This window comes from Cynoglossus semilaevis, chromosome 13 (genome assembly GCF_000523025.1).
Source record: "Cynoglossus semilaevis isolate Cse_v1.0 chromosome 13, Cse_v1.0, whole genome shotgun sequence".
In the NCBI taxonomy this organism is placed as follows: Eukaryota; Metazoa; Chordata; class Actinopteri; order Pleuronectiformes; family Cynoglossidae; genus Cynoglossus; species Cynoglossus semilaevis.
In genome coordinates this window covers 21,774,153-21,789,654 of record NC_024319.1, presented here as the reverse complement: position 1 = coordinate 21,789,654, position 15,502 = coordinate 21,774,153, and the positions used below count along the sequence as shown (strand labels likewise).

Below are 15,502 nucleotides of genomic sequence, written 5' to 3'. Positions count from 1 at the left end.
GTCCGGCATTCGCGCGCATGTGTGCGTGTGCATGAGGACATTGTATCTGATGGCTCGTAACCGGTGAATGCGTGGAAAAGAGGGGCAAGGTTAGAGGTCACTGTTAAAAGAAGCTGATTAGTGCGCAGGATTAAAGTGATGTGTTACCACATCACATCTTTCCATATATATATATATATATATTTTTAAATACATTTCAGAGAGCAATCATGCTTAAAGCAGCAGCTGCTGATGAATGCCATCCGCCTAACTGCTGCTGATGAATGCGTAACGCCACCAAACCATTTACTCATAAGTGATGGCTTCATTTCAGCTCACTTCTACACAGGAGAGCAGCAGGAGGAGAGAGTGCTGCATCATGACGGCAGCAGTGAGGCTGTCCTCTATGTAGCTATCAATGCGAAACACAAGCCTCCCAGTTTTGTTTTTTTTTTTTTTGTGCTTTTGTCACAACAAATCAAGGCACCAATCAATGTGAGGGCTACATTTACATAATGTTGTTTTTCTCATAGAGATTAAACTCTGCGCAGACTGACAATCGATTTAGGAGCCACAGTACGCAGACGAGACAACGACGGTCTCATTTCTGATGAGCTTTGTTTTTGTGTGTGATGAGATGATTAAAGGTGAGGCTTCGTAGGTACTTCATATCACTCCCTTTCAAAGTATTTGCAGATGTTCAAAACATTTATAGTTAAATATCAGAGTATTTTTATTCCTGATGAAATGTGTGGGGATCTATAATAATATAACATTTAATAGCAATATTTTTAAGCTTTAGCTCTTAAATTACCTCATCATACTTGGGTGGGTCGTCCTTACTTGGGTGTGTCATTCGTACTTTGGTGTGTCATCCATACTTTGTTGGGTCATCCTTACTTGGGTGTGTCAACCTTACTTGGGTGGGTCTTCCTTACTTGGGTGGGTCAACCTTACTTGGGGGGGTCATCCTTACTTGGGTGGGTCAACCTTACTTGGGGGGGTCATCCTTACTTGGGTGGGTCATCCTTACTTGGGGGGGGCATCCTTACTTGGGTGGGTCAACCTTACTTGGGGGGGTCATCCTTACTTGGGTGGGTCATCCTTCCTTGGGTGGGTCAACCTTCTCTCCCTTCTCTCTCTGTTGGCGTCTGGGCAGTGCCTGGCTGCGTAACTTTTTATTTTTATTTTTTTATACCAGCGTGGTTCCATAGTGTAGCAGTAAGCATGCCTGTCTTGCAAGCAGAGAGCAGAGACTTTTGATTTTTGAACGTTTTGATTCTCAATATAACCACATACCCCTAATGGCGCCTCCTGTATGGCAGCCTGGGAATTGCAACAACATACTTAATGGTGCCTCCTGTGGCAGCCTGTGTCAGTTGCAAAGACACTGTTGATGTCTTTTATTATTGTTATTAATATTATTATTATTCAAACCTTGCAACCAGTGTTTTTAAAGTGGATGCTCCCTGGGAGGCCATTAGGGGGAGCTAGAGGGGCTCGGAAAAATTGTTCCAAGTTATAATCTTGGCGGTTTGTGCCTGTTATCAAGTTGCTCTGCTACTCAACCTAGTGTGTAGCTAACCAGCGCGTAATTATTTTTAAGCTACAAATGTATGTATTTTTCCTAAAAGACCACTAAATACCAAGATTTGTTCATATTTGTGCTTCTACTGTATTGTGTATTTAGTGCATCGGCAGCATTTACGTAACGTGGCTTGTTGTTGGTGCACTGCAGCTTATATACCGGAGCATTTTATGTTGCCTACAGAGAAAAACAGAGCTGACTTGAACATACAGCAGATTATGTTGATAGGTGGAAGGACTAATTTGAGCAGCGTCTCAAAGGGGGGGGAAATGGGGAAGAAAGAACGGAGCAGATAATGGATCAGGCTGAGCAGGGAAATGAAGGATGAGAGGAAATGAAGCAGACTATTTGTACCAATTTTCAAGATCGGGGGTGATGTGCAGATCTGCAGTAACTACAGAGGTATGAAATTAATTAATGATTGACGAAGGCATGTTAACGAATGAGTTGAAGAAGCTGGGCTGTGGCAAAAGGCTCAATTCAGTGAGCTGCAGATGCAGAGAAGTAAAGGAAAGTAGCTACTCTGTGCCCATTCTTGTTTGCCATGGTGATATAAAGGTTGACAGATGAGGTCAGATAGGAGCATAGTGTCCATGGAAGACATTGTAGTCTTGCTGAGATCAGCTGAGGTCAGCAATGTAGAAGGGAGAAATGAAGATCAGCAGAAAGGTTGTTAAAGAAAGTGACCCAAGAGGAAGAAGATGTTGCAAGAACTAAAAAAGATGGAGAAATGTTGACTGGGACGGACAGGGTTAGAAAGGGTCAGAGGAACCGCTAATGGCGAGCCGTTTGGAGACAAGGTGGAGACTTAGAGAAAAGATAGATGACATTCTGGAAAAAGGACGTAGGAGATGAAGTAAACAATATGGTTGAAATTGTTATCTTTTTTTTAAGGATTTAAACCGAACAAGATTTCATTAATCAAATAATGATTTTAAAAACTCACATGAACCCTAAGGTTCGTAAATGTTTTGTAATGAAGATTACATAAGAGAGAATACGAAAAAAAGAAAAAAACACTCAAGACCATCTGACTGTGTTTTTTTTTCTTTCTTATAAATTTGACACAGCTGAAACAGAAAAGATACATCAACACAGCACAGGGATCACAACAGTGTACCACAAAATATACAGTGTACAAAAGGGGGAAGAAATAAAAGTGAGATTCACTTATATATATATAAAAAAAAATGGGAAAACTGAAAATGTATCCTCTACTACAGCATGTGGAAAAACATGGGGGGAAACTAAAAATCAGTAGTTGCAAAATAAAAGAATCCAACCAATTTGCATATCACAATATGTTCATATAAAAAATTTAACTTTAAAAAAATGGTTGAAAAAAAAAAAAAAAGAAAAGTCAAACGACATGATCAGTTGATGGTCAGTAAAGGAGCCTTGTGGGCACAGATAGTGGTTTAAGGTGACCTTTGCAAGCATCAAGGTCATTGTTTCCAGTGTACAACAAAGTTCAAGGCCACGTCATCCCGCCATTAAGCTCTCAGGTGTGTTAACAATGTACATATAACACAGGAAAGTCAGTACTGCGGAGTTATACATCCTGCAAATGTCTCTTGGACACAGAAACATTCTATCTATGACACTTGAAAAAAAGATTCTTTTTTGGTAAAAAAAAACAAACAAACAAAAAACCAAACAGATTAGGTACATCACATCACTCCATTTCCACCCATTTCCCTTCCATGCCATATTTCAAACTTGAAAAGAAAAAAAAACATTGGCGGTTTCTGTGAAAACAAAGAAATAATACACCTTCAGTATGATCACCGTTTTGTAACATTCTTGCCCTCCCCTCCTCTTTGCCCCCCCCCTTTACAAAGAAAGAAAAGTGAAATCAACTCTAACACCAACACCAACAACAACAACAACAACAAAAAACAAGAACCAAAAACAAGAATTATACAACAGTAACTAAGCAGCTACCAGACAGTTTTAAATAATACACTGTGTTCATCTGTGACTGGCTCGGTTTCTCCGCCTCAAATTCTGCCATCTTGTAATTGACAGCTTACCGTTCTCTTCCTCCAACATCTTATTAATAAGAAAAGTACTTCAAACTGTACTGGCAGACAGTGACAAGGAGGAATTTTTTTTTATAAATTTGTACCAAAAAGACACACGAGTAACGTTTTGAGTTTCTTGCAGCCAGTTTAGGATTAGTACTGCACTTAGACTAAGGAAACTACAAGGTCCCTTCGCCCTAAGGAAGATGTCCATCACTTATAGTCAATAGTTTTACTCTATATCAGATACATCTGCATTCACTACGTCTAGATAGATGTTAACGGTAACTGTCGCACAACTATGTTTTAAAGTTTTGATCTTTGGATAGAAGAAAAAAATTCATAGTATTGTGACTGAAAACCCTGTGAGTTAGTATAACTTCTGCCAAGATTTCGAAAGGGAGTGATTTTTTTTTGGCCACAAGTGGAACGATACGCATGTGTGTTGCAAATGGCAAGAACAGATTTGTTGCAACCTATTAGCATTAATGTTCAATACAAAAGTATTAGCCAAAAGATTATGACGTCAGAGCTGTTTCTTCTGTCAGCAGATTAGAGAGATTGGGAAACAAGCACATAAATACTTACAGCTGCAATTTAACAAATTGGCAAATAGCGCGTTTCCAAAATGACTGTAACCATGCCAAACAGTGAATATATGTTGTGAGCATAAATCATCATTGGTTAGTGGGGAAAAAAAAAAAAAGGTGGAATGACAGGCCTGCAAACATTTCTGCTGAATCCGGCAGAAAAACACTTAAGTGCAGACTCCAGTACAGAGTAGACGTTTAATATAAAGCAGTGCAAAATGCACAATAAAAATCACAGCGACGTAATGGCAATTTGTTTGTCTTTGTTTGGGGTAGATAGAGAATTTGCCGCTGGGTTTGAACTGTGTCCGCCTCGTCCAGCTCTGCAGTGGAGTCAAAGATGTGAGTGAAGAATGAAGAGTTTTTGTACTGGCAGATTTTGATTAAAGACAAGCAAACGTGTGATTATAAGACACGTTATGATTTTTTTTTTTTTTTTAAACCTGGAGTAGAGCAGTGAGTGAAAAAAAAAAGTGGAAAACAGTTGGTCTTTTAAAAGTGATTGTGTATATGCGTGTGCATCCGTCTACTCCGTGTTTGAAAAAAAAAAAAAAATCATAACATGCTGTTCCTCCAAATGACCCCAACACATGTCCCACTTCCCTGCTACACCTCCTCAGTAAAATGAAGCAAAGCCCGGTTGTCTTGATCACTGTTGTCCCCCTTTCCTTCATCCTTGTTTTGACCTCAACTGAGGTCATCACTGTCAACGAAAAATAACACAGACATGTAAACACTATTTTGATCGAATTCCTCAACTGAGGTCATCACTGTAAACGAAAAATAACACAGACATGTAAACAAATACACTTCTGTGAATACGCAGACATAAACCAATTTTTTTTTAAATAGTTTTGACGCAATAGTGCACATTTTTTCCCCCACACTTTTTGTTAACAATCCAGCAATATTTTACCATCAAGGGTATCAGCGACTATATTTTTGAACATATTTATCCTGAATTCAGCAATATTTTACCGTCAAGGGTATATTTTTGAACATATTTATCCTGAATAATTATAAAATAATAATGTAATAATGAGTTGAAATAGGGTAATTCACAAGTCGATTGCTTATACAGTGTAAATACAAAGACCATACAGTGATTAACAAACATCTCTGACCTGTTCTGTGGACGGTCTCTTGTTAAGGAGACCGGCCTCCTCGTTGGCTTTGTCTGTTTTCATCTCCACTACGATGTCATTGTTCTTCTGTGCGCTGGTCCTACAGACAGAGAGAAAGAAAGAATTGCGTTATATCATATTGTCACATAATCAAAATACCACTGCTGTAACTTCACAAAACATCATGGGTTTGGGCAGTGTTTAACTGGCGGCCCGCGGGACAAATCAAAGCCCCCTGAACCGTCCAATCTGGGTCATGACTTGATTCCAAGATAAACATCAAATGATAATGTTAGGCAAAAATGTGATTTTTATTTCATTTTATTTTAGTGTCGGTCCCCAAGGTGTCTGTGCAGAGAACTATAGTTGGGGAGACTCCTGGGTTAAGGTTTTGTCAAGGAGCTTATCGATGCAGCTGACACATAGTACTAGTATTTATTTTTAAGCATTTAAAACATGTCCAATGTTTGAATTGGCACAAAAGAAATGCATTTGCTTGCATAGGTCAGGATGTGCCAAATCCACAAGTCCATTTTGAGAAAATACAGCATTGGACATTATAAAGTTGTACTGAGCCATCCCTAACCTTGATGTCTGACTGATTAACTTTACACCATTCTAGCAGCATTTTTGCATTTTCCGCAATTTCTAATTCTTAAGCAAACACTCTCTTTTGCAGGACTGTGTTGAGTAAAAACTCCAATTCCCTATCTTGTAGTCATCCCAATCCTTCCAGTCTTTGCCTACAGCTCTGCCTTTTTCCTGCTCCTTTCCTTCTGAGCTCCTGCTCATTTGTCATCCACCGGGCTAATGTTATTCTGGTCTTTTCTTTTTTTTTTTTTTTTTTGTAATTGTCCCAGCTGGGATAGCTTATCTTGGCTGCTTTCCTCCTAGTAATGAATCCGTGAACTTTCTGGTGACTGGTGTTTCCTGTTCTTCTCATCTCTGTCCAGAAGAAAAACCACTCAGCATCTGACTACTTTTGTTCACAATACTTTTAACTAACTCCCTATTAGTCATTAGTGTAATAATTGTCAAACAGTAAAACTCATTGTAAGTTTTTTTTTTTTTTTTGTCAGACATGTATCCACAAAAGGAAGGCAATAACATTGTCCAACAAGATTTAATTAAAGTGTAACACTAAAGCTGCTTTAATTTATGCTAGCTGGATGATTTTGTGCATTTAAAAAACCAAAAAACCAAAACAAAAATGATTGAAACTAATATACCAGAGATAAAGTCAGAATGTTCAACAGTAAAAAAAAAACATCTCTACATTGATTTTTTTTGAATATGGATTATGTCTTTATTACCCATAAAAACCCGGTTAATTCCATTGGTTTACAGCAAATGAGTGACACAGTGGGGGTACTCACACTTCCATCTTGTCCTTTTTGCCACAGGACAGCTTGTTCTTCTTGTTCAAGAAGTAGAGGAGTGCCACTAGCAGCAGGAGTAGCAAAACACACACCACCACCGCGATAACCACACTGCTGGAGCCTCCCTGCTGCATGTCAGCTATAGCGCCACAATGGACACGTGGAGGGGAGGGGGGTATGGAGGTTTGGTGGGGTAATTGAGGAAGAACAAGGGAGGGATGGGAGGGCAGTTGAGGGATCAGTGGCATTGGGGAGAGATGAAAGGGGAAAGGGGAGTATTTGTGGGGTTTTTTTTGGCAGGTAGACGGGCAGAAAGGGAAGAGGTGAAGGAGAAGGAGGGGGGGGGGGATGTTGGGGTTAGATTAACTTTTGAATGCAATGACTGAATGTGATGGGACCCCATAACAGGGCCTTTATAGTCACAGATTACACTAACGGCTGACAAAAGGCAGAAAACAAACTGAGCGTCACATTATGAATCTGTTTACATACACTTGTATCACTGCACTTGTACCATTATATTCAGACATGCAGTGGTTAGTGAAGAGCATCTGAAATTCTTATATTAAGCCCTATGCAGAGTATTTACACTCATTTCATACAGACACAATCCTCAGCGTGTATCGTATGATTAACTAGGTCCCTGGATCTATCTCCTGTTGCATAAAATGGTATTGCTTCGCTTCGTGTGTTTGTCGAAATGACAGAGAAAGGTCACAGGCTCAAATTGAGAAACGGGAATCAGCGAATCGTACTGCAGCACCTGAGCAATACACACAGCGATACAACTGCTGATATGAAAAAAAATCTATGAAAATAAAATAAAATTGAACACTGTGGCGTCAGTCCTCCGAAAAGGATGACTGATGTTTAAACTCCACTCCTGAAATGTAATCATCTTTTAGCTGCTCAACTGAAATTAGTTCATGATATATATATACATATATACATATATATGTGTATATATGTATATATATATGTATATATATATATATATATACATGTATATATGTATATATATATGTATATATGTATATATATATGTATATATGTATATATATATATACATGTATATATGTATATATATATAGTATGTATATACAGTATGTATGTATATATATGTATATATGTATGTATGTATGTATGTATATACAGTATGTATGTATATATATGTATATATGTATGTATGTATATATATATACATATATGTATCTACATATATGTACATCATGACAGTCTGAACATTTAAAAACATCATGAATCAATAAAATGTGCATTATAATCCTTGCGTTGCTCTCAAATGCCGTTCACAAGTCCAGTGATACAAGTAAGCTAACACGTACACCATAGAAACAAATACAGTCACTTGTGTGCAAGTGTGAGCACGGACATTGACACGCACATTGGCACATGGATTCAGAGGTTGTGGACGTACACCATACTACCATGTCAATAGGGTTAGCGATACAGACCTGACTTAAACACAGGGATTCCAGAGAGCAGCACTTTGAAAAAAAGAGAGTTTCTGAGTCCTCAAGCAGTGCCAAGCAAATAAACACCGAACACACACACACACACACACAGCAGAACACGTATCACACTTAAAGCTAAAGTTATACAGCACACTACGCAAAGCACTCTGGTAAGCAAAAATGACAACAACGGAGAGAAGACGGGAACAGGAAGGCAGTCAGAAAGTAGAGGCACTACAAAGTACACACACACACACACAGTGAGGAAACAAAGAGAGGATAGGAAGGAATAGAACAGAATAGAGTCTTTTATTGTCCCTAAGGGGCCACAAAAGTATAGTAGCATCCACAAAATTAGGACAGACATCATACAAAGGTGACAAGAGAAGAAGAAGAAGAAGAAGAAGAACAATATACAATATCCACAGTGTTTGGTAGCAAGAGGGCAAATATACATGATTACAGTACGAGGAAGAGGAAGGTGTGTGTGTATGTCTGTGTGTGTTTCTATGCATATGTACTCTGTGTGTGTGTGTGTGTGTGATGAAAGGGCAGGGGCAAAAAGAGATGGGTGGAGGGGGCATGATTCCTAAATTACAGGGTCTGTACAAATAAGAGTCCTGAGAGAAGAAGGGAGGAGAGGAGGAGGAGGAGGAGGGAGAAGGCTCTACCTCTGTTGGCCGAGTTGTCAATTGCTGCAAGGAAGAGAACACAGAGAGAAGGGAAAGAAGTGATGAATCAGGGTTGCTAACGGTGCGTGTAGGCAAGCAAAAGAGTGCGGCAGGTGATATTAAGGACGCGTTCACACTCATCAGGAGTTCGGAAACGTAAGAATCAACTCTGTCTCAGTACGCTCTGTAGTAACCTTTTGCTACCTTTCTCGTCTGATTTTTTTTTTTTTAGTGCAAAGATAGTGCTCTATAAACGTACCTTTAGCAAATACAAGTGCGTGTTTACATTTCAAATTCATTTCCTCACACACTGAGACATCCTGTAAATATGTGAATGGACCAGAGATCAGTTCATTCCAGGGCCTAATTCTGGCAACAGTACACATAAAAGTTACTATTATTCCTCCTCTTCTGGCCCCGATAGTAGTGATGGAAGTATTGGTTCTGTGGTTTGACATATCAATACTCACACAAGTATGGATTACTCTCATAAAGTATTCGTAAAATGAAGATATTTGATTGATTTCAGGATTCGAACATTTAGGATCAGAACTGCAGTTGACTAAAAGATATACAAACGTTTGCCCCTATTGGTGGCAATTCAATTATTTAGGTTACACTGTATTAAAATAATGTAATTTGCTATGACTAATATGTTATGAAAATGCATATTAAAGGTGTTAATTGGCCAGTGCCCACGTGTTTTATAGTGGTAAAAAAAACAATCGATAATATGGAAGTATCGATATCTGTATCGAAAAAGAGTTCCAAAAAAAAGTAATTGGTATAGTATCGAATAAAAGAATCTGGTATCGCCAGGTGAATGTGAAATGTCTAATTTCCATAATTTCATAACTTCAAATTCTGACCGGTTACAGGGTAGTTGTGAGACACCGCACAACAAAGGCTTCAAATTCTGACCGGTTACACAGTAGTTGTGAGACACCGCACAACAAAGGGGTTTTCGATTATTTGTCAAGGACGGGTTGCGAGAACTCCAAAACCAGGCCTGTGAGAAATATTTTATCTTTTTTTTCTCACAGCCCTGGAAAAGAGAACAGGATCATCGTTTCTTGTGGAGTTTGTTAAAAAATAGACTAGTTAAACCTGGGAGAACCGTGAGGGGAAAAAGATGACCTTTGCCGACCTGCTGTTAACCTGATTCCACGTAACACTGTGTAAGGCTCCCCTAGTTACAATGTTTTTGTTTTTCCTGTACGGTCTTACCAGGGGATGATGTGAAAGGAAATGACACTGACCTCGTTTAAGAGATACCGGGAAGGTCTTGCTATCAGTTCCATGTTCATTGGTGACCTCGCAGGTCACACCGTTCTTCATGACCTCGGCTGTGGCTTGAAGAGTCAGAGTGCTCACAACCTTGTTTTCCTTCATTGATATAGACTGGGAAAAAAGTAAAGGTGCACACGAAAACACATGATTTAAAAATTTAATTTTTTTTTCTACCCGGGGTTTTTTTTTTTTTTAAATCACAGGCAACTACTTTAATCCAAAGCCAGACAATATATTAAAAAAAAAATTAAAATACAGATTAGTGATTTAAACGTTTTACACAGTCAACACAGCCAACTGAACAGAAAGTGAAAATTCAAAAAGTACATAACTGAACACTATCTGGTGCTTTCTATTAAAGTAAGTACGATTTTGCTTTCCTCTTTTGTACTTCTATTAACCCTTTATTATTTTGACTTTTTAAGTTGAATTCTTGTAGTGTTAAAAAACAAAACCCGCTCCTGCATTTGTTTTTTTTTGGTTGTAATCTTTGACAGTACCTACTGTATTACTACTCGACAAACTTTTTAACCCTTTTTGAATATTTCATACCTAAACCTCAATCAGTAGAGTACAACTCTTTAAAATGCTACTTCTTCGAACACGTTTCTTTCATCTCTATAACCTCCACATCCAAATCAATGCATATAAAATAGCCCTCTCTGAAGCGCTGCTCCTTGACTCTCCCCGCCTCCTTCTCCTTTTCACCATAAGCTTTAAAGTTTGATATGGCAGTCTTTCAAGATAAAGATCTGAAGAAGATCATGAAAAATAAATTGATCTTTAAAATTCATGTCTCGACTCAAATGGAAACACTATAAGCGGTGGGACTGCTTTTTTCCGAAACGCTTCCTTTTCTGTGCTTTAATGAAGGACATTTCAGCGGTGAGAAACTGGGGGGGAGATTTTTTTAAATTTTTTTTTTTACATTCCTCCCTCTTACCTCTTTCCCAGAAGGCTTCCAGGTGAACTGAGGGGTCTTACCTCTTTTCCAGAAGGCTTCCAGGTGAACTGAGGGGTGGGGTAGCCCTGGGCCGAGCATGTCAGAGACACCGTGTCTCCTTCCTTCCCCACCTCCCCAGCAACGGGAGTGGCAATCATCGGCTTTCCTGAAGAGGGAGGGACATAGAAAGAGTTAAAGAGAAGAACTTCTTAGTCGGTGCAGTAAAACCCTTAAACACACACAGCACAGAGAAGATACATCTCTAGCTGAGTGATTAAGAACAAACAGCTGTGATACCATCTATCCATCGTACATTCCTCTTGCTCTGTCGAAACAACAGCCGACACACCCTGACACTGTACATCATTGTTGTGCTGTGCACCGAAACCTCTCTCTCTCTGAAGATAAATACTGACGTATAACTTGTACAGATACAGTGTTGAGTAAACTGTAACTAAACTGTCTGCCCACCAAGCAGTCCTTCTGGTTGGAGTTTGTGTGGGTGGGTTTTCCTTTTGTTGATACTACTGGTTTTCTCTCACAAATCCAAAAGATAAAGATTGAATATACTGTGTTTCGATGATTTCAACCCTTCATGGTTGTCATGGATGTCTTAAATGTGATACTTTCAAGTATCACGTTTAAGGGTTTCTAACTATTCTTTCTGTATTTCTCGTCATTGAGAACAGCACACTACTGAGGTAGATTTACTACTAAAATGCAATATTGTGTTTGTGGACTTAATCGTAAATAATGATGATTTAACACAGCTGTCAGAGGAGATGAGGTCATGATGCGAGTAAAGTATGGCCTGAATACTGAAAGGAATACAACATTAAGGTAAAAAGTAAACTTTTTAAAAACCTTGCACATGCCTTTTTACATTCTTATTGTTTGCTCGAGGACAGAACCTTGAATTTGATTTGAGTCTGAGGTGAAGAAAAGTGTTTTAAGTTGAAACTTTGTTGAAGGCAAGGTCACTAGTAGTATTTTTTTTTCCTGAATTATTCACCAGGTCTGAGCCTCAGTGTCTCGGTGACACTGGAAGTGCGTTACCTTTGACTGTGAGGTTCACACTTGCGCCGGCAGTCAGACCCGGTGCGGCTGGCACAGCTCCAACACAAGTGTATTCTCCGGCATTGTCATAGGTAACATCTTGCAGTGACAGAGTGCCGTCCTGAGAGAGTACGTCTGCACCCTGAAGAAACATGAAAAACAATGCGAACGATTTAAACCAATTAACTAACAGACGGACGCATCTAAACGTTGACACTTTGTACTTCTGCTGCTGTGATGGGAAAGGGAACGTTCTCATCACAGTGAGTCCTCCACGATGAAACCTTTTTTTCCCCCCCAAGTTCTTCTCATAGGAATCTTTCGTTCTTTCCAACAACAATCGCATTCTCCCCACAAAACATGCAGCAGTTGTGTGTTTCATCACACTCCAGAGACACAACAATAGATAGACAGGTAAAAACAACAAGCCTGAACCAGGAGGAACACTCTGCACATAACAAACATGGGATGCTGAGATAAATCTCCAAATACCAATGGCATCCTAACGATTTGTGGTTTGTGAGCCAGAGAAAACACAAAAAGTAGCTTCCAATAGACTGTGAGAGTGGATACCCCTTTTTTAGGCTTTACAGCTTCCAATAGACTTCCAATAGAGTGGATACCCCTTTTTTAGGCTTTAGTTTTTGTATCCAATGTGAACGTTTCTCACAGAGAAAGCGTTTACTGCATTGAGCGTTACTTATAATTATAACCATCATCACCCTACCGCACAACTCCAGATAGGAGTTTGAAGAATGAACAATTTGATACATTATGTTTGTACTGACCCTCCCTGAAATGTGTCTTCTACCTTTATACAGTATTAAATGTTACCACGTTTCCTCATCACAGCAGAGGATGTATAACTTTAGCTACTTTTTACTTGCTACAACTGGACACAATACAACTGTCACTAAGATGAGCCTTGCCCAAGGTCAAAAGCTGGTTAAGCTAAAAGTTAAGCAAAGTGCCATGCTGTGACACTTTGCTTAACTTTTAGAGAATACACAAAACTTTACTCTCTCTTTTTTTTTTTTAACATCAAGACAGAAATTCAAGTTCGTCTCACTGACACAAATGAGTTCTCCCGAGCAAAAAAAGTGTACGATCTCTGTAGACGTACGTGATGGAAGCTTAAGAAGAGAGATACAATAAGTATCATGATCGTACTGACTCCCCGAAGTAGTCACTTTGTGTTTTAGTGTATGGCAGGGGTGTCAAACTCATTTTATGATTAGGTGTCAAGTGGGCCGGACCAGTACAATCATAACCACTTCAACAAAGTCCAAGTCCAATTTTAAGTCCATGTTTTTCCCCATTTTGTTTTTATGCTTATTAGTACCAGTATATTAGAAAATGTTCATATTTAATGACATGACGTGTTTGTGCGTTTTTTCCACCTTCAAAATCCATTAAGGCGACCGCATTGAACCCCCTAGCGGGCCGGTTTTGGCCCGCGGGCCATATGTCTGGAACCCCCTGGTGTAGGGCATATTTAAAGCAGTTTTGTTTTTGACCAACCAGATGACCTTTTCAATTTATTACATATGGGTTTTTAGCCTTTTTGAGAGGACAGACAAAGCAGGATATTTTAGATGATGAAGTTTGAATAAAAATTCACATCCTGCTGGGATAATGCAGACCTGGAGGGATGAGTATTGGTTTTTTAAAAATGTACACAATATTAACATGCAAGTTGCAGGCTAAGGGTAAAAACAGAAATGTATAAAAGTACACCCACCTTTTTCCACTGAACGGTATGTGCATCAGAGGCCTTGGTCTTACACTGCCACTCCACTTTGTCTCCGAGCATCACAAGTTGGGGCTCAGATGGAGTCACAGTCATATGGTCAATGTCTGACAAAAAAAAAAAACCCAAAAAAACCAAAAAGATTGTCTTAAGTTTGACTCAAATTAAATAAAAACTATTCAACTATTATTTAGAAATTAAGAAATTACGTGAAAATCTTTTTTTTTTTTATGTAACTATATTTCATTGTCCATATGTGTCCATCTGTGTGTTCACTTACAGTGGACTTTAAGGTTGATCGTTTCTTGCAGTTCAGCATCCAAGTTGTCAAAATCAGTGGCTTCGCATTTGTATACACCCGAGTCAGAGCGCTTGGCAGATTTCAGCATGAGAAGACCTCCCTCACCGGGAATCCTGTTTCCCTGCAGACGGAGGCACATAAAATGTTAGTGAGAGACAGAGAGACAAAGCGAGAGAGAGAGAGTGTGTAACAGTAGGATTATGTTTTACACAGTATTCCACGTGTAAATGAGAGAGACAAATACGCACATCTTTGGAGAAGTCAAACTCAGGCTGAGGGTTTCCATCGGTCTCACACTTCATTGTGACACTGTCGCCCTCTTTGACTGGATCCTTATTGACCAGGGAAAAGGTAACTACCTCAGACGGATCTACATGAACCAGAAACAGATATTAAACATGGGTGGTACATGGAACTTATGCAACTCATCATACAGTAGATGTGGTTGTGTTTTTTAGGGTTTCAGGAGCATAATCTTAAAATGTGAAATCTGTTTTTTTTTAGATTTTTAGGAGCATAATCTTAAAATGTGAAATCTGAAACATCAACTGAGGGTTATACAAAAAAAAAAAAAAAAAAAGAAAAAAGCCTCCTGTGCATGTGCTTCTCTACTCACAGTTAAGGTTTATGGTGATGGTGTCGGACTTCTTCTGTTTAATCTGATCTGCTGGCATGCTGTACTCCACGACACAGTGGAACACAGAGTCCTTGTCGGCCTTGGTGGGCTGCATGTACAGGGTGCTTTTGGCAGTGGAGAGACCTGAGGCCTCCTTTACCACGGAGGGAACCATGTAGGTCTCTGACAGGGAGAAACGTTAGAAAACGTTTAGGAGAAGTGGTTATGAATTGGTAGACGTAATAAATGACTATGCTCACAAAATAAAACGGGTCATGGCAGCATGACAAGGAACATGTTAACAACTGCTTTATAGGTAGGTTAGGGGTTACAGATGAACGAAGGCTTTAACATTGAGCAATATATAGGACTGTCTATTCATTAACCAGAACACATACTTTCTTTTTTGTCCTTGTGTTCAGGCAGTGGCTGTCCATCTTTGAACCAGATAATCCTGGGTTGGGGATGACCGTTTTTTGCGACACATGTGCCAATCTAATAAACATGGACAAAAGGCATAACAAGTTTCCTTAATACGCAAAAGCATTTAGGAAATGATACACATATATACAGTATATACTGCCACCACACCTCAGAGCTGGTTGATTGTCCCACAGAAATGACCTGGCTTGATGCTGTAAGTTCCGGCTTCTCAGGAGCATCTAAAAGAGAAAAAGGAAAAAGAAACCATTTTGAAATTAGGCCAGTTATATTAGGCT

The 15,502-nt window shown here is 39.2% G+C and overlaps 1 protein-coding gene across 3 annotated transcripts in view; it reads right to left on the bottom strand.

Annotated features, from left to right (window-relative positions):
• Window positions 1-2,606: 2,606 nt before the first annotated feature.
• bcam (basal cell adhesion molecule (Lutheran blood group)) overlaps window positions 2,607-15,502 on the bottom strand; it is a 45,546-nt gene continuing 32,650 nt past the window's right edge. The window contains exons 4-17 of one of the 3 annotated variants that reach the window (XM_008324270.3): window positions 15,375-15,445; window positions 15,182-15,278; window positions 14,784-14,966; window positions 14,416-14,537; window positions 14,147-14,288; window positions 13,858-13,973; window positions 12,117-12,258; window positions 11,102-11,226; window positions 10,087-10,228; window positions 8,828-8,851; window positions 6,682-6,823; window positions 5,306-5,405; window positions 4,922-4,951; window positions 2,607-4,861 (exon numbers count right to left, since the gene is read on the bottom strand). In XM_008324270.3, the coding sequence (XP_008322492.1) occupies window positions 4,949-4,951; window positions 5,306-5,405; window positions 6,682-6,823; window positions 8,828-8,851; window positions 10,087-10,228; window positions 11,102-11,226; window positions 12,117-12,258; window positions 13,858-13,973; window positions 14,147-14,288; window positions 14,416-14,537; window positions 14,784-14,966; window positions 15,182-15,278; window positions 15,375-15,445 (1,409 nt within the window). In that variant the 3' untranslated portion in view covers window positions 2,607-4,861; window positions 4,922-4,948. Of the gene's footprint in view, window positions 4,862-4,921; window positions 4,952-5,305; window positions 5,406-6,681; window positions 6,824-7,918; window positions 8,190-8,827; window positions 8,852-10,086; window positions 10,229-11,101; window positions 11,227-12,116; window positions 12,259-13,857; window positions 13,974-14,146; window positions 14,289-14,415; window positions 14,538-14,783; window positions 14,967-15,181; window positions 15,279-15,374; window positions 15,446-15,502 lie in introns of those variants that run through there. The other 2 variants (XM_008324271.3, XM_025061578.1) reach the window with 2 other exon arrangements.